This window comes from Bos taurus, chromosome 16 (assembly GCF_002263795.3).
Source record: "Bos taurus isolate L1 Dominette 01449 registration number 42190680 breed Hereford chromosome 16, ARS-UCD2.0, whole genome shotgun sequence".
NCBI classification, from domain to species: domain Eukaryota; kingdom Metazoa; phylum Chordata; class Mammalia; order Artiodactyla; family Bovidae; genus Bos; species Bos taurus.
In genome coordinates, this window is record NC_037343.1 from 47,078,059 (window position 1) to 47,103,307 (window position 25,249).

Consider the following 25,249-nt stretch of genomic DNA (forward strand, 5'->3'; position numbering starts at 1 on the left):
CCATGGCCTCGTCACCTGGGCTCTGAGAGAGCCTGCCTGCACCCTGCCCTCAGTTGGGCGTGGGCCCAGGCCCCAGGCTGCCTCCTCTGTCTCCTCCACAGGCATCTCAATATAACATTGAGGTCTCAGCAGGCATCTCAAATATAACATTCCCAGCCACCTCCCCCCCAAACCCTGCTCTTCCTGGTGTGTTCAGCCTGGCTCCTCTCTGCCCCCTCAGCTTCAAGCCGCATACCCGCCCTGTTCCTGCTACCACCTCCCTGACTGCACTGTGTCCGAGCAAATGTTAGAACAGAATCACGTTTGCTGCCTCTCCCACCTTGATGGTTCAGCAGCTCCTTGGTACCCTGGGCACAGACGGGTCCAGCCAAGTCGGCCGCCATTGTTCCTCAAATCCCCAACCCAGTCCTGCCTCCGGGCCTTTGCACTGGCTGTTCCTCTGCCAGGACGCTTCCCTCCAGTCATCACGGTGTCAGCTCCTGCCATAGTTTCCCAGATAATTTCCTTCAATGGTCTTCCCTCCTCTTTCTGGATAAAGCCTTATTACTCCTCCCCCATCACCCAGTGACTCCTGTGCCTGGAAAAGAACCTGGAGTTGGTGGAAGGGGGAGCTCAAAAGGAGCCAGGAACTGAGAGGGCTGGGGATGGGGCTGGTCACGGGAGAGGAGGGGCAGCGACCACCTGTGGCCCCCCCAGCTGCTGGAGGGCAGGTCTGGCCCAGGACCTCCCTTCCAGCCCTTTCCTCTGCTGTTGGCTGAAGGAGTGGGGCCTGCAGGGCCCCCCAGATGGCCTTGAGACCAAGGATATCTGAGGATATCCACCATCTTCGTTTTGAAAAGGTCCTTCCACTGTAGATGCAGGTGGACAGGGTGTCTTGGCAAGGTCTGCGGTCCGGCTATTGGTGGTTGTGTGGTGCGCCCAACCAGGGGCTGCTTTAGGCTCAATTGAAGGCACTGCGGTGGCCCTTCTGCCCTGCCTGTACCCCAGAACTCAGCCTGCTGGGAAGACCAGTGCCAGCAGCAATCTGGGAATCCATGGAGAGCTGCTTGTGGTCATGGAGCCCTTTGTGGAGGAGCCCCTGGCCTTCCGGGGCTGGGCCCGTCTCTGTACCTGGGGGGCTGCCTGCGCCCTTTCCAGAAACCCAGGAACCTGGGATGGGGGGGGGCAGGCGAGAGGAAGTCAGCTGCTTGATGAAAGGGATGGGACGGAGACTGAACTCCCGGGTTTTCAGGGCCAGTGCTGGTGATGGCTGCTTCTTGCCGCCGGCTGCATGTAGACCCAGGCTATCCTTGCTAAATAAAGATGGTCTTTGATTCTTCACTGAGGTGTCCTGGGGCCACTGATGTGGATAAAAATAGCCTCTGGTGGGGGAGGGTGGGCAGAGTCCCCAGCCTCCAGCCTGGCCTCTGCGGCACTCACTGGGGAACCACCAACACCGCGTCGTCTGTCTCTGAGTCCACGTGTGGCACGTGGGGGCTCAGCCCTCCCCACCCCCATTGTCAGTACTTCTCCTCCAGTCTATTTTTAGCTCCCATCCCCAGGGCCTGGCTGACACGGAAGGCAGCGTGGCTGTGGGAGTTTTTCTTGATGAATATTTTATGCTGGGAGGGCCCGCTGCACCACGCCAGCAGATGCCGGCACTTCCAGGCTGATTGTTAAAGGCGAGTGTGGCCTGTGGAGCCAGCCAGCTCCCTCTGAAGGCCTCCCTGCAGCCGTGCCCTCTAACTTCGAGGGTCGAGGTGAAGGGCAGAGTTAGAGGGGTGGCTCCCTGAGACCCACTTCCACCCTGGTGGAAGGACTTTAGTACCCCCAAACGTGAGAACTAGTGGACTCTGTGTTAAAGCGGGGGCAAGGTTGGTTTCCATTCTCTGGTTCAGTTGTGGGTGCTGCAGACCCCGAGGTCCTGGGAGACCCACTTGGGGGGAGGTCTCACCTCGCCAAGGGAGCCACCTGGACCCTGTGCCAGGGCAGTCACATGATGCCAGTTTGGACACATGCATTCACAACTGCTTCATGGGTCATTTGGAAAAGGATCATTTGTTTTCCCCAGTGAGCTGAGCAGCATGGCCACGTCACATTGGGGTCACGGAGCAGGGTCTTTTCAAAGCCGGTTTGCTTGGCTCCCAGAAAACCCAGACCTCAGAGCAACCTGCGGTGCGGGGGTTTTGGCCACTGCTTGTAGACCATCATCTCCTGGTCCACTAGGAACTGCTGACAGGTGGAGGGCAGGGCCTGGACCCAGGAGCCTCCATCGCAGCACTGAAATGACAAATCGGGATGAAAACAGGAGGCAGGGAGGAAATCGAGGAGGCCACCGGCCTTCCCTCTCTCTTGGAGGGGCTGGCTCATAGCTGGCGGGGCTCCACCAAGAAGCGGTGAAATGTGAGCTCTGCACTTTCTCAGCTGTAGGTGCTTCCTCTTTCCATCATGGCCAAACCTCAGGGCCCCATCCAGGGCCAGTCACCATACAGGTTTCCTGAGGACCAGCTCCCAGGGCCTGGGTGCCCGTGAGGCCGTTCCCTGTCCCCGGGACAGGGCCGGTGCTGGGGTGTGCTCTGGGCCCACAGCGGGAGCTGAGCACTGACTTCACACAGTGCCGACCCACCTCCTCACTAGGTGTTGGGGTGGGTTATCCACACCCACCCAGACCATGGTGACAGCGATGAGACGTGACTTTGACGTGAAGTCGATATGGAGCAGACCTTGAACACCTTGGCCAAGGCGGCCCCTTCCTGGGTGCTCAGAAATACAAGGACGAAAAGACCCTGGAACCCCCAGGGGTAGGAAGGGTGCAGAAGGGCCTCCCCACTCACTGGTAGGTGCATACAGAATCAGAGAATAGCATGCCAGCCCTGCCCGCAGGAGCAGAGATGCTTCATCAGGGGCGTTGTCCATCCCCAGGTGTACTGGACACCCCGCTCGTGCCTCCTGTCACCAGCGCAGGACCCTATCAAGCCCCTCGGTGGTCTGAGCCTTCTGGAGCTGCTCGAGGTGGAGGATGCCTGAATGTGTCCTCTGAGCAGAATCCTCAGTTCTGAATCGTCATTGTTCAGTCTCTCAGTCGTGTCCGACTCTCTGCGACCCCATGGACTGCAGCACGCCAGGCTTCCCTGTCCTTCACCATCTCCGAGTTTGCTCAAACTCGCGTCCATTGAGTTGGTTCTGATCTTTAACACAGTCATGTTGGTTTGGGATTCAGGCTTTCTTGCTTTGATCTTCATTGGTTTGCTTGTTCATTCACTCAGCAGAGGCTTCCAGGACCCCACTGTGTTCCGGGCATCGTGTGGCCTCACACAGATGGCGGGAAAGATGCTGACACAGTGTGCATGCAGGGCAAGGGCTGGCAGTGAGCGTGACTCCTGGCCCGGCCCAGCCCGTGGGAAGGGCTCGGCGTGTCGGCACACCCCACCCAGGGGCCAGCACTGCGCGCGGGTCCCGAGCCCCCTCTCCTGTTGGGGGGTGGCACCCTCCCGCCTCCTGCCTGGCAGTACCTGTGTTCCCTGCCTCTTCTGGCCACCTGTTGACCCTTCCGCAGGTGAACTTCGTGGTTGCACAGGAGGGCAGTTATTTGAGGAGTGGAGCCAGTGCTTTAGGGTGAGGGGAACCCCCGGTGAGGGTGTTCATGACTCTCCACATTGGCTCTGTCATTGGAGGCTGTGATGCCGTGTGCTGGGGGCTGCGGTGCTGAGCCCGGTGCAGTAGCTGCACAGTCCAGTCTGTGGCCCCTGGGAACTAGACACTGGACCGCAGACTGTGGCTTCCCGGTGCGCAGCCCATCCCCGCCCCAGGTCAGGGTCTGTGGGCCCAGCTGGGGGACACAGCCACCTGTGGGCAGCTCGCCAGTGCCCCTGGCCACACCACCCCAAGTGGCCCCGGTCATCAGACAATATCTTAATTGCCTGCATGATTGTCCCAAGATCTCTCTCCTCCTGTTATGAAGGCCGGAGAGGCTGTGCTGCGTGGCTTCCTAATTAAGAAGGTCTGCGTCCCTCAGGCTCACAGGAAGTTGTTCTATCACCACTGGAAACCCTCTTCGCACCAGACATTCATTAATTACAAAAAGGACAAGTTCTTGATTTTACTGAGGGTGGAACTTAGTCACTCACCCTCTCTGCCAAGTTCCAAATGTGTGTTCTTGAAGCACAGAGAATGCAAAATGGAAAACATTTGGTTTGCACTGTTAGGCTCTGAAAGCCAGAGGCTTCCCCACCAGTGGAAAGGAGCCCGGGAGACAGTGCTGGTGGGAGGAGGGAAAGATGAACATCGGAGGCCCAGAGCCAGCAGGCGGGAACCAGCGGGGCGCCCCCAGCACGGGGGGCCCAGGCCTGGGACCCCACCCCACCCCTGTGTCCCTGGGCCTGAGTATCACCTTCCAAAGATCCAGCTGCCTTAAGTTGAGCCCCAGGGCCAACTGCCCTCGTCCCAGGGCATCAGCTATGTGTTGACAAACAGGAATACACTTTGTCTCCGAGGCTGTTCATGATGACAGGAGTTCATCAGTGTGATGCTGGCGAGCACACACGCAGTGTAATCGCTGTGAGTGGAGAGCGGCCTGCACTGGCCCCGCAGGAGACCCTTCATCACGTCACCTCCTGGAGACCCCTGGTTCGCAGCTGGCCCTGGGAGCATCCTGGAGCTGCCTGGCCACATGGCAGGTCCCAGTGACCCCATGGTCCTTGGCACCCCTCCGAGGAGGGCAGAGGCCCAGGTGCAGTTACCAGACCTGGTCAATTCCGGTGTCTGTCCAGCGCCGAGAGAAGCGTCCAGAGCCTTTGGTGCACACTGTCTCTTCCACCAGGCAGGTAAACGGGTCACTGCACCCTGAGCTGCCAGTGGGCTCCTTTGCTGTCACCTGTCCTTTTTCAAATGCACAGGAAGCCCTCCCCCTCAGGCTGGGGGACGGGCAGCCTGCAGGAGTTGGTAGCTCCTGCCAACAGCTTTAGGCACTTGAGAGTAAGTGTGATTCCTATGGAGGAGCTTTGTCCTTCTCCCCGTCACCTCCAACCCCCCATTAAAAACAGCAACAGCCAACAACTTATGTATTTATTTACTTTGCCGGGTGGAGGGAGACGGCTGTGAAGAGGCAGCGGCAGCTGGGCTGTGGGTGGGGCCGCGTGCAGGGAGCCATCTGTCTAGTTCTGCCAGCTCCTCGCCCAGCAGGGAAGTGGTAGCCCCTCTTAGTCACTTGGCTGGGAGAGCTGTTTATCTGAGCTCACAGCCCTGGGGAGGCTGAGCGTCCAGCAGCCGGCCGGGTAGGACCCTGCCTCCACCTAGAGCAGAGTTGCTCACCCCTGGCTCTGTTCTTCCCCCACATGCCTCTCCCCAGCCCTGAGGTGTCTTTATAACATCTCCCAGGGCAGGTGGGCAGGAAAGGGCCATCAGCATGTGGGTGGCAGCACCGAATCCACAGAGCCCAGAGCTCCCCACAAAGGCTGCCGTCCCTGGAGACGAGGTGAGGGGTGAGCCCTCGCCAGCTCCTTGTTCCCAGGCTGAACAAGGTTTGGCCGCGCTCTGAAGCTGGCCCGCTGCCTGCACATCCATCATCAGGCGGCAGGAGGTCTGTCTGAGGGCAGATCCTGGCTGATGAATTAGCTGCAGAATATTGAATGTCAGGGACTCGCTCGGCACAGCAACCTTGGGGCTGGGTGCCGGGCGCTGGCTCCTCCCCACTCCCTGCCCGGCGGACACTGGAATTGACCAGGTCTTATACCTGCCTCTGGGCTTTTGCCCTCCTGGGGTCGTGTACTGAGAGAAACGTCCAGAACCTTCAGTGCACATGTCTAGAGACTTCTGGGGGTGGGGTAGCGGCAGTCGTTTGGGGGTACCTGATGGAGGGCCGGGCTCGTCACAGCCACACATCAGGGCCACGTGAGCCCCCCTCACCCTTGAGGGTGCGTTGGGACCTGGTGGGAAGGGAAGGCGCAGCGTCTGTCTCCTCTTTGCCTCCTCTGGGAGGCGCTGAGGCCAGGGCTGGAAGGAGAATGTGCCCCTGCCCCTGGCCTGTCCTCTCCTGGGTGCAGAAGGCTATAGAGGCTGGGCCCCTGCAGACTCAGGTGGGCTCCAGATTCATTCTGGATGTTCACCAGGATGATGCTGGAGGGCCACCGTGTGCCCTGCTGCCCACCAACAGCCCCACCCTTGAGAGCCTGTCAGCACAAGCTGGCCTGGGGGATGGCAGCAGCTCAAACTGTGGCTCTGCCTTGTACAGGCTGTTGCTTGGTCAGATCACTCAGCCTCTGCCCCACGTCGCCATAGGAGGGGGACGTGATGACCCTGGACGCCTCCAGGGTGGTTACACAGACTCTCACCAGCTGGGGGGTGCCCGCATGCCTTCCCAGGAGCCCTCACCACACCTGGACCTTGAGACCATCTTCCTCTGCTCCACTTGGTCTTGGTCCAGGCCACTGTCTCTTTCCTAGTGCAGCACCGTCTGCCTCTTTCCTGTGTGTGATCGGCCATTCGGTCAGCTCCCCAAGGCAGGGTCCCGTGGATGGTGCTCGGCATGCTCGTGGGAGCATGTGCGTCCAGGCCGGATTTAGTTCCATGAGCATCACCTCTGCCCTGCTGTCTTCCTCACGTGCCCAGATTTGGGTGGGGGCCCGCCACACTGAACCTTCCCTTTGACTTTCTGTAAACTCGGACGACACTCACACCTCTGCGGTGGTTTTGAGATATGATTATGTGCTGTGTGGTTGCCCGTGTAAATGTACAATCCAGTGGGTTTTTATGTATCATGGATGGGAGCCACAGGTCTCAACCATGCCAGGCAAGTCCCATACAGAGGCAGGAGAGGAAAAAGTCCCCACTGTCTTAGCCTGGTGGCCTTGACCTTGCATTCTTGGCCACTTTGGCTGTGCCTGCAGTGACGGAGACCTGAGTTTGATCCCTGGGTCAGGAAGATCCTTAGGAGGAGGGCATGGCAACCCTCTCCAGTATTCTTGCCCGGAGAATCCCTCGGACAGAGGAGCCTGGCAGGCTACAGTCCATAGAGTCACAAAGAGGCAGACATGACTTCCATTTTCATTTAGAACAGGGATGGACATAGAGAGGGATCAGGGTCCTTCCCACAGCGCTCCATGGGCCAGCTGCCTTGCATCGCCTAACGTGTTAGAAACGGGTCCCAGCCCCCAGACCCACTGCAGACACATAGAATCTGTGCTTACAAGATCCTCAGTGATTCGTACATGCGCATTTGAGAAGCCCCTGATCTCGCACCTTTTACCTGGATGTATGTAGGAGCCTTGGGCTGGGCTCAGCAGGAAGTGGCCTTGTCTTCTTGGGGTGCCTTCAGCAGGGGCTGGAGTACTTGGGGCCCCAAGGATGTCTCGTGCCCCCCCCAACTTAGAACTTCCTGATAAAATGGAGATAGAACATTCCATTTTCCTGGGCTGTTTTAGGTCAAATTGCATAGCCTCAAGTTTCATCTTTTAAAAAGCCAGCCAGAGATGAAACCAGAGCCAGCTTTCAATAAAGTATCTTGGAAAAGTCAGCGTTTTCCACGTGTGCCCCAAGAGTCTTCATACAGGGACTAGAACCACTCTAAGAAGCACAACCTAGTGCATCAGATGCCCGGATGTTCTGTTGGCTCCAAGCTGTGGGCTTCTGATAGTTCACACCTGGTGACACTTAGAGAACCATTTCTGAGAAGGCTGAAAGGGAGGGAGTGTTGGGTATAACCTGACATTCCGTCCTCTGGCTGAGTGTTCTCTCTTTTGTCAATATACCATTTGCCTGTAAAACCCTTGGGCCTAAAAATAGCTGCTGGGGCTTGGTGTCATTGTAGATGAAGGGCACTTGCCCCATTTCTTTGGCTTTCAGACACCCTCAGAGTGTCTCAAGGCAGTGTTGTCCAGAGGAATTAGCAGAGCTCTTTAAGCCTGAATCCCTGACCCCTGGGCAGTGAGAAAGAACTCTGCAGTGGGACAGATGGGGTCTTGGAAGTGACCAGCTGGTGCTGTTGCCGTGACCTCTGTCTGGGGCCACAGCACTTAGTGGCTAGGTCAGGCCACCCTCAGGAATGAAAGGGGGTCCATTCACTGTCATACTGGTCAGCAGGCATGGGCCAGGATAGTCCTGGGCAAAACATGGCCTTTGGCCAAGTCTCTGGTCACTTGAGGACCTGGCTTCTTAGGTTGTACAGAGAAGAGGTGAGGTGGACACCAGGTGCCACTTCCTAGGCCTCTGTGCTGGCCAGGGGTGACTGCCGACAAGCGGTCACTCACTCCTGGTAAAGTGGCCAGTGAATAAAGTGGCCTTCTCAAGGTCACGCAGCCAGCACGGTGTATGTCCCCACTTCCCTTTGGGGCAGAGACCAAGAGTAGCTGGCATTCCCTGGGAGTGCAAACACAGGGTCCCCCTTTGGCCCCTCTCCCAAGTTCATTATCAACTGCATTTCCAGCTGAAATTCATTCTCAAGAAGGCCCTGGGCTCAGATTCCGCCTGCTGTGGAGAGTAATGGGGTCTCCGCCCTACGGGCTGCAGGAAGATGGGGCCTGGCCCGGCTTCTCTCTGCCCTCCGGGGGCGGTGCCCACATTCACTGGTTCTCTAACCTGCCTGCTCCTCTGTGTGTCCACAGCCCGAGACTGAGGACGAGAAGAAGCGCTTCGAGGAAGGCAAAGGGCGGTACCTGCAGATGAAGGCGAAGCGGCAGGGCCAGGCGGAGACTCAGGCCTAGACGCCTCTCAGGCCTGGAACAGGCCCAGCGCCGCATCATTAGAAGTTACCCCCCGGCCAGAAACCCAGTTCGTGTTGACAACTGGGGTTGTGTGAAGTGTTCGTTTCGCAGTGTTAACCTCTCCCGAAAACCTCTACACCAAAGCTTTATTTATATCACCCCAGTGTAAACGCTACACAGTATTGTCCCAATGCCCGCGCAGTCCCTGGAAACCCTGGGGTGACCTGGGCACACACTGTACCGTATGTAGAGTTCAGCTTCACTAATAAAGCTACTGTTTGGCTGGACCTTGGTCTGGGTGGTCATTTGTCTTGGGGGGTTGCACTTTCCCTGGGTGTGGGATCTGGAGGCCACCCAGAGGCCTAGTGGGGGCCTAGTGGCCTGGGGGCCACCCTCCTGGCCCCCACTCCTCTGGGTGCCTGGACCTAGACCTGCCCTAGCGCCCACTTGTGTTTGCCTGATGACTTGCTGGTCAGAGAGATCACCCCTCCCTCCTGTCCCACCCCCCACCCCAGCCCAGGGGCCTTGGTTCCAGGCTCTGAGGCCTCATCCAGTTCCTTCCCTTTGATGGGAGCTGGGGCACTTGTGAGGACTCAAAGTTTTGGCAGAAAGAGCCAAACTCAGGGATTTCCCTGGTGGTTCAGTGGCTAAGACTCTCCCAAATGCAGAGGGCTGGGGTTCAATCCCTGGTCACATGCCGCAATGAAGATTGAAGATCCCTCGTGTTGCAACTAAGACGCAGTACAGACAAATATTTTAAAAAAGAGCCAAACTCAGCCAGACCGACCACAGCTGCCCTGCCCTGAGCCCGGCCTCTCCGCACCAGAGGCAGCTCGGACACCTCAGAGCGAGAGGCAGGGGTTCTACCAGAGGGGGCCCTCCTCAGCTAGTGCCAGGGCCTCTGTGCCTGAGGAGGAACTCCCAGCCACTCAGGCAAGTGGGGTTACTGGGAAGGCTTGTGGCGTGGGGGTCTGAGGGGCAGTGTGTCAGCCCGTGTGCATGCATGCACTTGCATCGGTATCCCTGTCTGCAAATACGTGTGGGCATGTGTGAGGGAGGAAGCTCTGTGTGTGCATACACCCACGCATCTGGTCCAGCAGCCTCAGGGCAGGTAAGCAGCTGAGGCCACTGTAGGGGCCAGGTCCCTACCCACCCACCCACAGCTGAGAAAGTCCCCTCCAACAGCACTCCTGGTCATCGCTGCCTGTGAGGATGTTCCTGACCCAGGCTCATCCCCAAAGCCTGGAGATGAGACTGGCCGTCAACGGCACGGCCTCACACAGGGCTCCCTTGGGCCCAGGAGAGAGAACGCGGCTCCAGATGTGCAGAAACGTCCGCCAAGACCTTCAGAATCTGTCTCGGCCCTAGTCCCGGCTGACGGGTTTGTTTCCTGCCTGGGAGCATCGGGAGGGAACACCCACAAGAGGCCACAGCAACCCCGCCCCTGGAGGCTGCCTCGCCTCCCCAGCTCCACACACCCGCTCCCATGCCAGCTTCCTGGGTGCCCGAGGCAGGAAGGGAGGAGGAAGCAGCCTGCCTGGCAGGGTGAGAAAGACCATCCTGTGCAGGCCAGCCAAACCTTGCCCTGAGAAACCATAGTCGGCCATGCCAGGCCCAGTACCCCAGTCCTGGGGTTCCCCAAGGCAGCCCTGGGAAGCTCATCTCCCATGTGCCCCCAGAGCCAGCTGGGGCAGGGGTACCAGTCCAAGTAGCCGTGGTGAGCTGTGGAGGTGCACTTGGGGCCACAGGCGTGGGGCATGCTGCCCTCTGCCAGCTGGGCAGCAGCTGGGCTCAAGGCTCTGAACGGCTGGATGGCCTTAGAAATGCCACATTTGACTACCGGCTACCCTGTGTCAGCCTCCCACTGCTGCTGGTCTGTTTACAACCAGGACCACATGGGCAGGGAGCTGGCCTGCCCACAGAGAGCTCACAGGGGCCCTGATCACCCAGAAGCCACACACAGGGAGCACATGGCCCAGGACTCGCACTCACCAACCCCATTTCGTTGTGGAACCGTGCTATTCAGACAGCTTTAATGCGTCTCACAAGACTGACCCTAAGGCTCCCTCTGGGTCCCCTAAAAGCTGCTCCTAACTCTCCAGCTGTCTCCAGGTGTGGAGCCGGTGTAGGTGGGCACAGGATCCAGGCTATGGTGTGGCGCAGCCAGCATTCGCATTTGGTTGACCCTGGTCCTGGGCAGATGCCTACCTTCCTCTGGGCACAGGGCTTCCTGCTTATGGATGCCTCCCAGATGTGTGGTAGGACAATGCCTTGAGGCCCAGGAGTGACTCTGGAGGGCTTTGTCCAGGATGCATGTGGTCACTGGCTTCCTAGAAGAGGCAGGCAGCATCCTCTGGCTGGACGGGAGGCCAGGATGCCAAGATGCCAGCGGCTGCTCTCTCTTGTGATTTGGGTCTCCAGAGACCCCCATCGAGGGGACTACTGGGTTTTCCCACCTAGCCTAGCGGTGACAGCCTCTGCCTCAGCTAGCTAAGTGTAGGGCGAGCTCCCGATGGTGGGAGGAAAGAGGGCCAGGGACTCCGACTCGCCCGTCCTGCCTCCTCCCAGCTGAGTGGCCTGGTCTCAGCTTCACAGAGAACATTTCTGAGCCCACGGGAGGAGAGGTAACCACCAGCAGCCCAGTGGTCCCTTCACACGACCCCTTATTCCCATGGTGGAGCCCTCTCCTGGCCACACCCCCCAACCCTGAACCGGGCCGAAGCTATGTATGAATCCTTAGCTGACCCAACCTCACTTCTCCCTGCCCGGACTCCCCGCATGAACGACTTCCTAATTTCTGGAGGCAGCTAGTCCTCAGGTCCCCCCCAGTACTCTCCATGCCCCGCCCCTATAGTTCACCTTAGACACGGCTTTCTTTGAGAAGGCGTCCCTGAGCCCCCTACTCCCAGCCCTAGGTTCCCACTGTCCATTCCTGCCCCAGGCCCCCAGGCGGTTTGCAGGCCGTGTCCTGCGTCCAGAGTGTGGACAGACCCAAGACGACAGCAAGAGGCCAAGCTTGCCCATGCTTCACGGGAGTTGCCGCCCTCCCTAGGGGGCTTCGGCCGGGAGGCGCGCATGCGGAGGGCGCGCCCCCGCCGGTGCGAGACTGAGGACTCACAGACGCGCGGACAGACAGACAAGACTCAGGGGGCAGCGCCTCCGAGAGGCGGGGGCGGGGCGGTCCGAGGGGCGGTGCGGAGGCGCCCGCGGAGGCATGCGCCCTGCTCCGCCCCCCGCCCCCGGCCGCCGGGGCGCAGCCAGCCGAGCGGCGGGATCCGAGCGCGGCCGCGGTGGCGGCGGCGCGAGGGGAGGGAGGGAGGGAGGGGCGGCGGGGTCGAGTTGAGCGGAACGCGCCGGCCACGGGCGGCCGCCGCCAGGATGCCCCGGACCGCGGGCTGCTCCGCCGCCGGCCGCCCTCGCGGCCCCCGTTGGCCCGCGCTCGGCCAGGGGGCGCGGGAGCCGCAGCTGGAGCCAGAGGCGGGAGCAGCGAACTGGAGCCTCGGGCGCCCGAATGCAGGGTAAGCGCCGCCTCCCTGGCCCGGAGGCGGCCGGGCAGGCGACCCCGGGCGGGGAGACTTCGGGCGGGGAGGGGCTGTCCGCGGTCTGTCGGTCACAGGGCCTGTCCGATGGCTGCGGGCTCCGCTTAGGTCTGCGCACCCCGCCCCCCGCCCCAACTTGGGGACCTTCGGGGTAACTTCCCGGGGTCGGCCGCTTCCTCTGGGCCTGGAAGAGCCGCCCGGGGGGACTTGCTTGCAGGGGGTGGGGATGGCCGATCTGAGGGTCCCGGGCCCACCCCTGTCCAGCGAAGCTCGGGGGGCGCCCGGGACCGCAGTCCCGTCGGCGTTCGGCTCCCGGCCGCCGCTCGAACGCGCCCTCGGGGCTAGGCAGGGCCGGGGGCCCCGCTGGGGCCGGACCGAGCGCCAGGTCGGGCGGGGGATCGGAGGATAGAGGAGCGCGGACCGCGGCGGTGGGGGTGCGGGCGTGGCGGGCCGGGGGCGTGTTGGAGATGTGAAGGCTCCGCGCCGAGAGCTCCGCCCTGGGCGGCGGCCGAGCAGGGCCCTGCGGGACCGATGGGCAGCAGCGCGGGCGGAGAGCAGCCTGGGGGCGGCAGCCGAGCCCGGGAATCCTTTCAAGTTCTGGGTTCTCTTTGTTGCGCAATAGAGCCCTGGGGCCATGCGGCCTCATTGGCCCGCGGCCGTGACGTCACGTCGGGGCCCCGCCCGCAGACCCTGCGGAGGGAGTCCGGTGGGTCCCAGGCCCGCCACACCTGCAGCTTGCCCAGCGTTGTCCAAAGGGGAGGGGGCGGCAGGGAGCGGCTCAGGGATGCAAGGAAGGGAGAAGTCCGGTCCTGGAATGCTGCGGAGACTGAGTGTGATGCGGAGTGTTGGGGTCTGGCCTTTAGTGTCCCCTGCTCCCTGTGAATGGGCAGAAGGTGATAACAATCTGGAGGAAGAGGGTCTCCTGGTTTCTGCAGAGCCAGCCCCCTCTCACTCTGCATTTGGAGACCGTGATGTTCACTCCCCATCCCATCCCGGAGATATTCCTTCCCCATCCTAGGACCACCAACCAGCTCAGGAGTCCACAGAGTCTATGCTTCCTCCCCAGTGTTGCCCTGGACTCTGAGCCTCACTGTTCCCGTCTGTATTGTTGGGATAGTAGGACGGACCCATCTTGCCTGGGTCGGAGGCTCAGAAAGATGACCTCAGCTCAAGGAACAAGAAAAAGCCAAGTATCCGAGCATTTTAATGTTTAAGAAGTCAGGATTTTGATGTCAGACAGAGTTTGGATCCTGGCTCAGGCACATAAGAACGTGGGCAAATGGTTTTACCCCTGCTTAACCATCTTTTTAAAAATATATACATTTATTTATTTGTTTGTTTGGCTGTACTGGGTCTTAGTTACAGATCTAGTTCCCTGACCTGCAGGGATTGGGGATCCCTGCATTTGAAACTCAGAGTCTTAGCCACTGGACCACCAGGGCTGATGGAAGTCCTTCAGACAAGATCACTAGGTGTGTGAATTGAGAGGAGGGCGCTGTTTGAAGGATGAATGTCCCCTGTAGGGCACATTCTCCTGCCCACACCTGGGACCCTTCCCTGAAGTGAGACACTGTTAGGCTAGACTCAGAAGAACTGGCACCATGAAGGGTTGTGCTAGTGGCAGCCCATGGCATCTTCTCCACCATTCTGCACCAGTAATCAGCAGGTGGGCAGCATGAGCTGGGCTGGGCCCAGGGTCCCAGGAGTCAGACAGCCTGCTTGGGCATCTGAGGAAAGGCCTCCCAGTTTGACAGCCACAGAAGCCAATGCAAGTAGAAAGAGACACCAGCCCACCAGGTACATGGTGAACCCAGTTTTCTGTTTGATAACATAAGCCTCTGACCCACAGCAGCATGCGTACTCTGCCCATTCTGGACCCAGAGTAGGCTGCCAGACCCCATGAAGGTACCCATTAGGGTAGCCCTGGGGCCTCATTACCCCCAAAGCTGGACCGTCCCAGGTTTCGGTTGGGGTTACCTTGCGTGTGCCTGCAGGTCTGAGGCTCAAGTACACCTCTGAGCTCAATGTCTTGGACCTTAAGAGATGCCATAGCTCAGAGAGCAGGGAGGCCTTTAGTATATACATCTACACAGCAAGCATTTATTGAGCACTTTCTGTGTGCCTGGCTCCATTCTAAGCACTTTCTGTGGCATAACTTCCTGGCTACCCACATGCTTCTCCAGACAGATACCCTCATGTCCACTTACAGATGAGAAAACTGACACCCAGCTAAGTCATGTAACTGGCTGGGGAGCTGGAGTTGGAGTCTTTAACAGCTCTTTACCCCACACCAGTGGCCTCTGTATGCTGAGGTCAAGGAGGCTTGCTGGACACCTGAACAACTGCTGGAGGGTCCAGTGGGGCCACCTCTCCTCCCATGCTGGGTCTAGGGTGAGGAAGGGACAGCAGGTGTGTAAGTAGAAGCCTAATGTTTGGGAAGGAAGTTGTCTGGCTCCAGAAGTCTCCCAGCCCCCCTCAAGGCCATTAGTGGGCACTAGTGTGGTCCGGAATAGACTCTCATCTGGGTCAGGGGCCCAGGCAGGCCCGTAGCAAGGGCACAGAAATGAATGAGACTCACAGGACTCAGAGGTCCTTTGGTGTCCACCGGGGTCAAGGCCACACTCTGTACAGCACAAGCAGGGGTGCCCAGCAGTGGGCCGGGAAGTGCTGTTTCCCCTGTCCTGAGCACCAGGGGCCTGCAATGGCCTGTCCACACCAAGCTGGGAACAGTCCCTGGGAGATCACATGGCTGTGTCTGGTTCAGTGGTACCCATAAGTGTTGAAAGTGTTAGTCATGTCCAACTCTCTGCGACCCTATGGACTGTAGCCCGCCAGGTTCCTCTGTCCATGGGATTCTCCAGTCAAGAGTCCTGGAGTGGGTAGCCATCCTCTTCTCCAGGGGATCTTCCCTGTTGGGGACAAGAGAATTGCAGCCACTGAGATTAAACAGGCTAGAGAGTGAGAAGGCCCAAGTGTAGGCAGCGTATACAGGAGGCCTGCACTTAGTTAGCCCTGTGCCTCTCCCCACCCTGCCTGCTCTGGGCTGTGGCCAGAGTGGCCGGCTATGGGGGGCCTCATATCGGAGGACCGGCCACTGTTCTGTGCAGGGAGATGCCAGGCCGGAAGGGGGGACCACCCTCTCGCTCTCTGGCAGGATGGGGGAGCTCCCCAACACATGCCTCCTGCCTGGGTCCTGTGTCCCTGGTTCCTATCCACAGGCTGTCCTTGGGGCCAGGTTCTGGTCCCTGGCCAGCTATAGTCCCATGTTACTCAAGGTGTCCGGAGCACCCACTGTGTTTGTGACCTGGCCTGCCCTGGGCTTTAGAGATGAGGCGTCTACCCACCCAGCTGCCCCCTGGAGGAAGCATCGTCATCCTCATTTCCGAGGACATGAGTGAGGTTTTGTGAGGCCACACAGCTAGTGTGCTGGAGTTTGGTTGGACTCCCAGCCTAGGCTTCTGCCAGGGCCTTCCAGGTATGCCCGGCCATGGAAGGCCTGCTGGGAGCTGACCCAGGAAAAGCAGGCCATGCTTTCCCAGAGTGGGCAGGAAACTGGTCCCCAGATCACCCTTTCCTCACAGAGAGATTCAGGGGCCTCATCCTCCAGGCCTGTCCTCATTGGCCAAATGAAGTAGGATGGATGAAGCTGAGGGCCCCCATCGTGCGCTGGGGCAGCGTCATGTGGGCTGCGTGTGGATCTGGGAAGTGTGAAGGTGAGAGGGCTGGTCCTGGGACAACACCAGGTACGCCTGTGGCACAGGGCCCACCTGGGCCTGGCCTGGCAGCTTCCCTGAGGATGCACGCAGCCTGGAAGCAAGCCTAGATGCCACACCTTGACCAGGAGTAGATGGAAGTGAGGGGATGTGCATTGATTGAGCACCACTGTATACACCCCCCCCAGGAGCCAGGAGTCTTCAGAGAGGAGAGAGGAAGGCAAAGCAGCCCTGCCCAAGCCAGGACCAGACAAATAACGGAGCATCAGGGGACCCCTCTGTCTCCCACTCCCAGGAGCCCCAAGAGCTCTGCTGATGGAGCCAGGGGAGAGTCACTGAGTTCCCTGTGTTGTTCCTGCCCCCCCCCTCCCCAGCAGATGCTCATGGTCCCTGGTGTCCCTGGGCCGCCACATGTGAGGACTGGTGCGCTAAGCTGAGGCCCAGCTTGAGGAGGATGTCCCAGCCGCCGGCCAGCTCCCGTCTGCACCATGAGTGATGAGAGGCGGCTGCCTGGCAGTGCAGTGGGCTGGCTGGCGTGCGGAGGCCTCTCGCTGCTGGCCAATGCCTGGGGCATCCTCAGCGTGGGGGCCAAGCAGAAGAAGTGGAAGCCCCTAGAGTTCCTGCTGTGCACACTGGCGGCTACCCACATGCTCAACGTGGCCGTGCCCATCGCCACCTACGCTGTGGTGCAGCTGCGGCGCCAGCGCCCCGACTACGAGTGGAACGAGGGCCTCTGCAAGGTCTTCGTGTCCACCTTCTACACCCTCACCCTGGCCACCTGCTTCTCCGTCACCTCCCTCTCCTACCACCGCATGTGGATGGTCCGCTGGCCTGTCAACTACCGGTGAGTTCTTGGGCGGGTACCTGTGTGCACACGAACATCCTAGGCGGGGACGTGTGCCTGAGAGCACAGCGGCCTCAGTGTGGGCACACGGCCCCCGTGCGGGGTGCTGCACCAGTGTCACACTGAGGGCTGCAGGGGTGCGTGCATGTAGGTGTGTGTGGGTGTGCAGGTACCCAGTGCAGAAGTGCTTGGGGAAAGGGACGTGTGACAATGTACTTGGGGACCAGGGCAGTCGAGGACCCTCAGGGCTTGGGCAGAGACCCTGTGAGTGATACCAGGTCCCTCTCTGTCTTGTCCCTGCCCTGTGCCAGGCTGAGCAACGCCAAGAAGCAGGCGGTCCACACAGTCATGGGCATCTGGATGGTGTCCTTCATCCTGTCGGCTCTGCCTGCCGTCGGCTGGCACGACACGAGTGAGCGCTTCTACACCCACGGCTGCCGCTTCATCGTGGCTGAGATCGGCCTGGGCTTCGGCGTCTGTTTCCTGCTGCTGGTGGGCGGCAGTGTGGCCATGGGTGCGGTCTGCACGGCCATTGCCCTCTTCCAGACACTGGCGGTGCAGGTGGGGCGCCGGGCGGACCGCCGCGCCTTCACTGTGCCCACTATCGTGGTGGAGGACGCGCAGGGCAAGCGCCGCTCCTCCATCGATGGCTCCGAGCCTGCCAGGACCTCGCTGCAGATCACTGGCCTGGTGGCCACCATCGTGGTCATCTACGACTGCCTCATGGGCTTCCCCGTGCTGGTGGGTGAGCCTGGCAGGTGGTAGGAGCCTGGTGGGGGGACATGGGCTCTGGGACAGACAAGGGCTGGGTATGCTCCAGGCATTAGCGGTTGAATCTTACTCACACTGATCCTTTCAGGAGGCATCATCATCACCCCTACTTTATAAGTTAGGAAACCAAAGTTCAGAGAGGTCAAGTGACCAATATATAGTCAGGGCAGCCATAGTAGGAACTGAGCCCACGTCAGGTGGCTGCAGAGACCAGGGTCTTTCCATCACACTGTAGGAGACTTTCCACCCCTGATCTGGGTGAGATCCACTTGATACAGAGGCTATGGAAGGTGGGGTCACAGGCTTCCTCTTGGACCCAGGTCCCAGGGTGGACAGAGGGGGGATGTGGTGTAGCAGAATTGGGTGTGGTCCTGAATTGGGGGGCAGGGCAGGCCTGGAATGTGTGCTGGAGAGTTGGACTTGATCCCAGCAGCCGAACAAGCTTTCTGGTGGCACTAGTGTTAAAGAACCCACCACCTGCCAGTGTGGGAGACGTAAGAGATATGGGTTTGATCTCTGGATCGGAAAGATCCCCTGGAGAAGGGCATTTCAACCTGCTCCAGTATTCTTGCCTGGAGAACCCCATGGACACAGGAGCCTGGCGGGTTACGGTCCATGGGGTCACAAAGAGTTGGACACAACTGAAGCAACTTACGGAGAAGGCAGTGGCACCCCACTCCAGTACTTTTGCCTGGAAAATCCTATGGACGGAGAAGCCTAATAGGCTGCAGTCCATGGAGTCGCTAAGAGTCTGATACGACTGAGTGACTCGACTTTCACTTTTCACTTTCATGCATTGGAGAAGGAAATGGCAACCCACTCCAGTGTTCTTGTCTGGAGAATCCCAGGGACAGGGGAGCCTTGTGGGCTGCCGTCTATGGGGTCGCACAGAGTCAGACACGACTGAAGTGACTTAGCAGCAGTAGCAGAAGCAACTTAGCATGCACGCACCAGCAGCTGAGGAAGGTCAAGGTGAAGGCTGGTCTGAAGACCCTGCCAGGTAGGGTCCAAGGCCCATGGAGGCTGCCTGGGCTCCTGTCTATGAGGCTGTGCCCCAGGCCTAGCCCAAGAATGATGTCTGGACTCAGTAGCTGAGCCCTCCCACCCATAAGGTTCCAGCCCAGCCCCTGGAGGGTCTAGAGCTGGACAGGGACTGGTGGAGGGGCAAGGACCCAAGAGAGGCTTCATCCTAAAGACATCACTGCAGGACCCCAGCCTCAGCAGGTGACAGGTGGAGGGGCAGCTTCATAGGCAGGGTGTAACCCCACCCTTAACGGGTCTTGTACCCCTTAGGTGGAGACCTCCTGTGTGCAGTGGGGCCCTTTGCTGGGAGAGGGAAGGCACATGTGTGAAATTGCAGAGCCAGATGGGAATAGCAGTGGGGGGAGGGCCCCCCAGCTTCTCTCCAGCAGGGAATAGATGGGAGTACTGTTTACAGAACCCACATGATGCTACAGGCCTGGTGCAGTGTCTGGAAACTTTGCCTCAAGATGTTCTTAGCCCACTTCACCGATGAAGAAACTGGGCCCCAGAGAGGTTTAGCATCATTCTGAAGGTCACACAGCTTGCGTGGAAGAACCAATGTATGTCTACCTCATGCCCACTTCAGCTCTGAAAGGGGAACAGTTCAGTGTCTCTAAGTGGAGGAGTGAACTCCCCTGGGAGCAGAGGAATGAGGGGCCCCTGGGCCATGACCCAAAAGCCACCGAGTTAGACCCTCTGATCCTCAGAAACTGCTTTGATTCCCCACTTGGGTCTGAGGTCGACCCCCAGAGTAGAGGCAGGGCCAAGGAGATCACGAGCCAGGGAGCAGGGAGGATGGTAGAAAGGCCCTGAACTGGGAGATTGGAGACCTGGCTCTCAAAAATGGGATGGTAATCCTGGCTCCCTGTCCTCGGGTAGTCACGGATGAAATGAGGGAGGCTGTACCCAGCGCTTCCCGGTGCACACGCAGTCTGGTGACTGTCCATCTTGGCAGTGAGCAGCTGTCAGTGGGCGGGCATGGACTTCTCCCTTCACATTCCAGCCCTTTCCTGCCCAAGAGCCCAGAGTTCTGTCACCTCCTCTGCCTCCTTCTCTGGCAGGTGGGCAGTCAGACCTGCCCTGCATATAGGAGAACTGAGGCTGGGAGGGGAAGCGGGGTGATGGGGGTCCTGCCGGGTGCCAGGCCGACCCGTGTGCCCACAGGTGGTGAGCTTCAGCAGCCTACGGGCAGACGCCTCAGCGCCCTGGATGGCACTGTGTGTGCTGTGGTGCTCAGTGACCCAGGCCCTGCTGCTGCCTGTCTTCCTCTGGGCTTGTGACCGCTACCGCGCTGATTTCAAGGCTGTCTGGGAGAAGTGTATGGCCCTCATGGCCAACGATGAGGAGTCGGATGATGGTGAGGATGGCCCCGTGGAGAATGGCGCCTGGGGGAGATCACTGGAGTCAGTGGGAGGACAGGTTTCAGATCCACCGATTTACCCCACAGGTGCTTGAACCCCTACGGGACCCAGTGTCCCATGGAGCATTCTCCTGTCTGGCTTGCCCCTCTACCAGGGTTTCAGTTAAGCAGATGTTCCAGTTAACAGAGTGGCTGTGGACTCCAGCCTGAATGTTTCCTGGAGTCTCTGACTTTAGGGGTCTTGGCGAACTGCCCCCAGGGGCTCCTGAGCACCAGTCCTGTCTCTCCCCAGCAGTAACAATGTGACCCTTGGCTGAGCCCTGCTACCTGCCAGCCGGTGTCAACTCCTTGTGTCTATTTAGTTCCTGGCCCCATAGAAGAAACTGGCTCAGGGTCTGTGACTTCTCCAGCCCCTCAACTAAAAGGAGGCAGAGTCAGGATTTGAATGGAGCACCCTGCCCATCTCCTTTTTTGCTAACTGGCCCACCAGCCCTGTGTGTGTCTCTGGGGGTCCCTGGGGTTCACTCCTGAAGCCCCCCAAGTTTCCATGGCCCTAAACTTCTGCCCTGCCCTGCAGATACCAGCCTGGAAGGTGGCGTCCCCCCAGACCTAGTGCTGGAGCGCTCCCTGGATTACAACTATGGGGGCGACTTTGTGGCCCTGGACAGGATGGCCAAGTATGAGCTCTCTGCCCTGGAGGAGGGGGGCCTGCCCCAGTTCTACCCTCTGCGGCCCTTGCAGGAGGACAAGATGCAGTACCTGCAGGTAGAGACGGGCAGGGCTGGAGACGCGCAATATGCATGTGGGGGATACCCTGACCTCTCCAAGGCCTTTCCTCTCTGAGTAGGAGCCCATCTTGTGCCTGCCCTGTCTCCCAGGGTTGCCTTTCACCTCCCAAGATGGGCTGGCCCCAGGTCACAGAGCCCATGGGGGGCACCCCAGCCCCTTTGCCCCAGTTCCCTTGTGCCCTAGGAGGGTGCTCAACCTGGCACCTGTGTCATTTCCTTGGGGCTTAGCACCCTACTCAAGGGGACTGCTCCCGAGTTGACCCAAGCTACGGATGACAACACTGAGATTTGGAAAGATCGTCAGTTGCCCCAAATCGCACAGCTTCAAACCAGGGGCCCCTGGCCTGGTGACGCCTGACTCCAGGCCACCCTGCCCGGTGAGGGGAGGCTAGGTCCCCATTTTCCAGGAGGTTAGCGGGAGTTAACCCCACGATCCTCACAGGTCCCGCCTACGCGACGCTTCTCTCACGACGACGCAGACGTGTGGGCCGCCGTCCCGTTGCCCACGTTCCTGCCACACTGGGGCTCCGGCGAGGACCTGGCCGCCCTAGTGATGCCAAGCGGGCCTGACCGGCGTCGCGGCAGCCTGCTGGCCTTCGCAGAGGACGCGCCCCCCTTCCGCCCGCGACGTCGCTCGGCCGAGAGCCTGCTGTCTCTGAGGCCCCTGGCCCTGGATGACAGCCCGCGCCGCGCCCCCGGCTCGCCCCCCAGCAGCCCGCGCCGCCGCCCCGGGCCCGGCGTCCGCTGCGCCTCGGCCTCGCTGCTGCCCGACGCCTTCGCGCTGACCGCCTTCGAGCGGGAGCCGCAGGCCCTAAGACGCCAGCCCGGCCCACCAGGGTCCTTCCCCGCCTGCGCCCCTGCCGCCGACCGCACCCAGCCAGGTGGGGACGTGGCGCCCCCTGGCGGCGGCGCGCAGAGGAGCCCCGGGCCGCTCCCGGATGCACACATGCATTCCGGGACCCTGCGGACTGGCCTGAGCGCGTCGTGGGGCGAGCCCGACGGTCTGCGCGCGGCGGGCGCAGGTAGCACCAGCAGCTTCTTGAGCTCGCCCTCGGAGTCGTCGGGCTACGTCACACTGCACTCGGACTCGCTGGGTTCCGCGTCCTAGGACCCGCTGGCGCCTTGCCAAGTCACCAGGCGGGCCGGGCCGCCTACGGGGCCAAAGCACCAAAGATGCCACCCTAGTCCTGGCTGGGCTTGGGCAAGCTTCCCGGACATGTGCCAGCCTTGACGGGGCGACCATTGCCTGGAGGGATGACGCCTGCCCTGGACAACCACCCTGGGTACGGACCAGCCTCTGGGAAGGGCACCTCCGGGGCAGAGTAAGGCTGGGGCCTGGGAAAAGGCGGGCTCCACACGGAAGCGACTGGGCTAGGGTGACGGTGGTGGTGGGTTGCCCAGAGAGGGACACCACCAGACAGAACAAAGCTCAGCCGCACAGGAGCCACCGGACTCCATCCGGCTTTCCACTCTGCACTGTAATTGTCACACCTCAGGGGGTGGGGTACAGAGGGTCTCTAAGCACAGGGGTCTTTGGAGCCCAAACCAGTTCTCTGAGCAGGTCTCCCTGCTGACCTGTTCTGCCTCGCTTTCCCCATCTGTGATGAGCAGGTGACCATGTTAACTCTCAGGACTGTTTGGACAGGTCTCCTGGTCTGTGTGCCCTGGCCACGGAGTGGACAGGGAGGGAAAGTAGCATAGGATCCTCCCAGGGTCCTCTGTGGGGGTCAGTCTTCAGTGGCCTAGTGTGGCCCCCAAGCCTGAGGCCTCCCACGCTTAGTGTCCCTGGCCCCCTTGGGCATTCTCCCCAGCCAAGCTCAAGTGCAACACTTGCACCATCACCAGTGGTACCACACTCACTTTGACCCCTATTAGCATCCCTTCCCTCATCACTCTGCCTTCATTGTCTGTGCCCACCACATCAGCCACCTGTGGGACCCCCGCCGTGAAGGTTGTGGGGTACGTGGTGGAGAGAACTGAAGCAAAGCAGGAGTGGGCTTCCTTATCTCGGTGCCCATCCCCAACCCGTGCATGTCTGGCCAGAAAGGGATCTTGGCTTAGAGTCCTCCCAGGTTCTGGGTGTAAGGTCTGGTCCATGGTGAGTCTTCCTCCACCCTGAGTCAGGACTCTCTTGCTGTCCATGCTAGGCACACCTCTTGCAGACCTGGGCTTGTCCATGGACCCTCAGGGAGTGTCTGCTGGGTTTTGCATGGAGGAAGACCTTAGGCTCAGGCTAAGAAGAGGCCCAGGAGTACCCATAGACCTTGGGTTGTAGGGGCTGGGGTGTATGCAAAGGCAGTCCCATCCTATCCCCTGCCTCCATGCAGTGGCCCCTACCTGTGAAGGTCTGGAGTGGGTTCCAGGGGCCTGTGAGGGCCTCTTCCCTCCTGCTCTGCAATCTGGAATTGCAGCACTGCCTCTGCCCCTCTGGGGGCTGATCCGGCTTCCTCACCCTTCAGACAGTGTCCCAGCTCCAGAGAGACCTGGGGAGGACTACACAGCTCTGTCTCAGCTTCAGAGGCCCTTCAGTCTCTGGCTGTGGGGTAACTTGAGGGGAGGAGCTGGTTTACTCACCCGCAAGGTGAGCAAATCAGAATGTTCCAGTCAAGCCTCAGCCATGGGAGGCCTGCCTCGACAACGCTGTTGTGCCTTTAAGGATCGACATGTCATGTGGGGGCAGAGGTCACCAGTTAGCTGCTGTCCCCCCCCGACCCCCCATCAGGCTGGCCGATTTGTCCACCTTGAGTTTTCACTCTGTGTATTTCATATCCAACGGCAATACTTGCAGGGAGGCATGGTCCCCTCAAGTCCCTCCAGGCCTAGATTTTACAAAATTAAAGAGGAGGGAGAATCCCAAGTGGAGGCCCCCAGGGCCTGGGGCTCCCCTCTCTCACTTTGTTTAGTTTCCAGGCCTGTTTGCTGCCTTGATGAGCAGCTTGACCCTGGGTTCACCGGGGAGGGAGTTCTGTCTTCATACCACCGCCCAGCCCAGAGCCAGGGATCTGTTTGTAGTTTTTTCACAACTGAGCATTTCTCTTCTGTACAGACTCCAATAAAAACTTCCTATATAATTTGCACCGGGCAATCCCAGGCCAGTTTCATGGAAACACCTCCCTAGAATCTAACAGCACTGCTGGCCAGCTGCCCCTAAACGTCTCTCCCTCTGGGTCCTGAATTCCTCCTCCAGTGCGCCCGCCCTTTGGGTCGAACTTGACTTTTTCCTCTCTGCAAATCCTGCAGGTGAGTCGGGCCAGGAGCAGCAGCCTGGTGGGCTCCAAAGCCCTGTGAGTGCAGGTGGCTGCGCCTGCCTAGGGATGGCTTCAGGGACCCCTAACCCCAGTGAGGCTGGTTCTGAGGGCGAGAAAGTGTTGGTTGCTCAGTCATGTCCGACTCTTTGCTACCCCATGGTCTGTCCAGGCAAGAATATTAGAGTGGGTTGCCATTCCATTAGCTAGGGGATCTTTCCGAGCCAGGGATCGAACTTAGGTTTCCTGCATTGCAAGCGGATTCTTTACCATCTGAGCTACCAGGGAAGCCAGGGGCACTGCGATTGGAGGCGTGCCTGGGGAGGCGGACTCATTGTGCGGGTTGACCTGCCCACCAACCGGGGCTGGGATTTGTAGGACGCGCCCCTGGGTCCGCGGTGTAAGGGCGCCACCTAGTGGCCCTCAGGCTTAGTGTCCAAAAGCGGAGACCCAAGAGGCCGCCCCAGGACCACCACTGCGGGACCCCAGTTCCGGCTCCAGAGAGCCGGCTGGTCAGGTAGGGGAGTCGGGCCGCCTCTCTCCGCGGTCTGACCAGAACGGGTTTAGCACAGGGCAAGACAGGGGCAATCCCAAAAGAAATGTTTTATACAAGGTTGATGTTTGTACTTCAAACAGATTACCCAAGTAGGCATCATGGGAGAAATTAGAACCTTCATGGCCTCTTTATACCCATTCCACAGGTTCGCACTGTCTTTATTCTGAATTTCAAGATGGTGGGAGGAGGTGCCGCGATCTCCTGGTCTCAGCGCAGAATCCCTGTTCTCTACGCCTCCGGCCTGCTCTTCGAGGGCCGGGACTCCCGGGCTAGAGTCCGGATATAGCAATGACTTCATTTTCGGAGGCGTTAACCGTCGCACAGCGCTCCGAGGGTTGTCAAGGATGGTGGGCTCCCTGGAGGCAGCGGTCTGAGGCCTAGAGTCTGGAAGGCCGAGGTCTTTTCCGAGTGGGGATTAGTGAACTGTTCCTTGGGAGGAGCCGGAGGCTGCCCTAGCATATCTCCAGTTGGCAGGACGGTGCGCGGGGTCCCTACCAGGAGCCTCGCGGAGCAGGGCGTCGGGTGGCGGTGGCGGTAGGCGGAGCACCTCACCGGGCGGGACCTCTGATGAGGGGGCTTTTGAGAGAACTGACTTCCGAGCGCGAGCCAGCGGGTGGGCCGCGCCGCGTGCGGAGGGGGTGGGAATCCGTGGAAGCCGGTCTAGGGTGGGGGTGGGCTGGGGGCCCCTCACTAGCGGGGCGGGGCCTGGCGCGCTTTGTGCCTGTGGGAACCCGG

The 25,249-nt window shown here is 60.0% G+C and overlaps 2 protein-coding genes across 7 annotated transcripts in view; both read left to right on the plus strand.

Moving 5' to 3' along the window:
- The window catches only part of ACOT7 (acyl-CoA thioesterase 7), a 108,276-nt gene extending 99,314 nt beyond the window's left edge, over positions 1-8,962 (plus strand). For all 4 annotated transcript variants that reach the window (NM_001075682.2, XM_005217082.4, XM_005217080.3 and 1 more), the window contains 1 exon segment: positions 8,577-8,962. In NM_001075682.2, coding sequence (NP_001069150.2) covers positions 8,577-8,675 — 99 coding nt within the window. In that variant the 3' untranslated portion in view covers positions 8,676-8,962.
- Positions 8,963-12,105: 3,143 nt separating this feature from the next.
- Positions 12,106-23,790, plus strand: GPR153 (G protein-coupled receptor 153). 3 transcript variants are annotated; one of them, XM_002694111.7, is made up of 6 exons: positions 12,106-12,193; positions 16,305-16,771; positions 17,083-17,512; positions 19,730-19,922; positions 20,503-20,690; positions 21,156-23,790. In XM_002694111.7, the coding sequence occupies exons 2-6, from the start codon at positions 16,416-16,418 to the stop codon at positions 21,819-21,821; spliced, it is 1,833 nt and encodes a 610-aa protein (XP_002694157.1). In that variant the 5' UTR covers positions 12,106-12,193; positions 16,305-16,415; the 3' UTR covers positions 21,822-23,790. The 3 variants fall into 3 exon arrangements, with proteins under 3 accessions (XP_002694157.1, XP_005217221.1, XP_059731722.1); XM_005217164.5 differs by having other exon boundaries at positions 12,112-12,193; positions 16,302-16,771; XM_059875739.1 differs by having other exon boundaries at positions 12,116-12,193; positions 16,116-16,771.
- Positions 23,791-25,249: the final 1,459 nt, after the last annotated feature.

Bases quoted from the DNA above. Each gene is read 5' to 3' on its own strand.
- GPR153 (XM_002694111.7), top strand. From the start codon at position 16,416: ATGAGTGATGAGAGGCGGCTGCCTGGCAGTGCAGTGGGCTGGCTGGCG. The intron at 16,772-17,082 runs GTGAGTTCTTGG...GCCCTGTGCCAG, and splicing joins CGCTGGCCTGTCAACTACCG to GCTGAGCAACGCCAAGAAGC. The intron at 19,923-20,502 runs GTGAGGATGGCC...CCTGCCCTGCAG, and splicing joins CGATGAGGAGTCGGATGATG to ATACCAGCCTGGAAGGTGGC.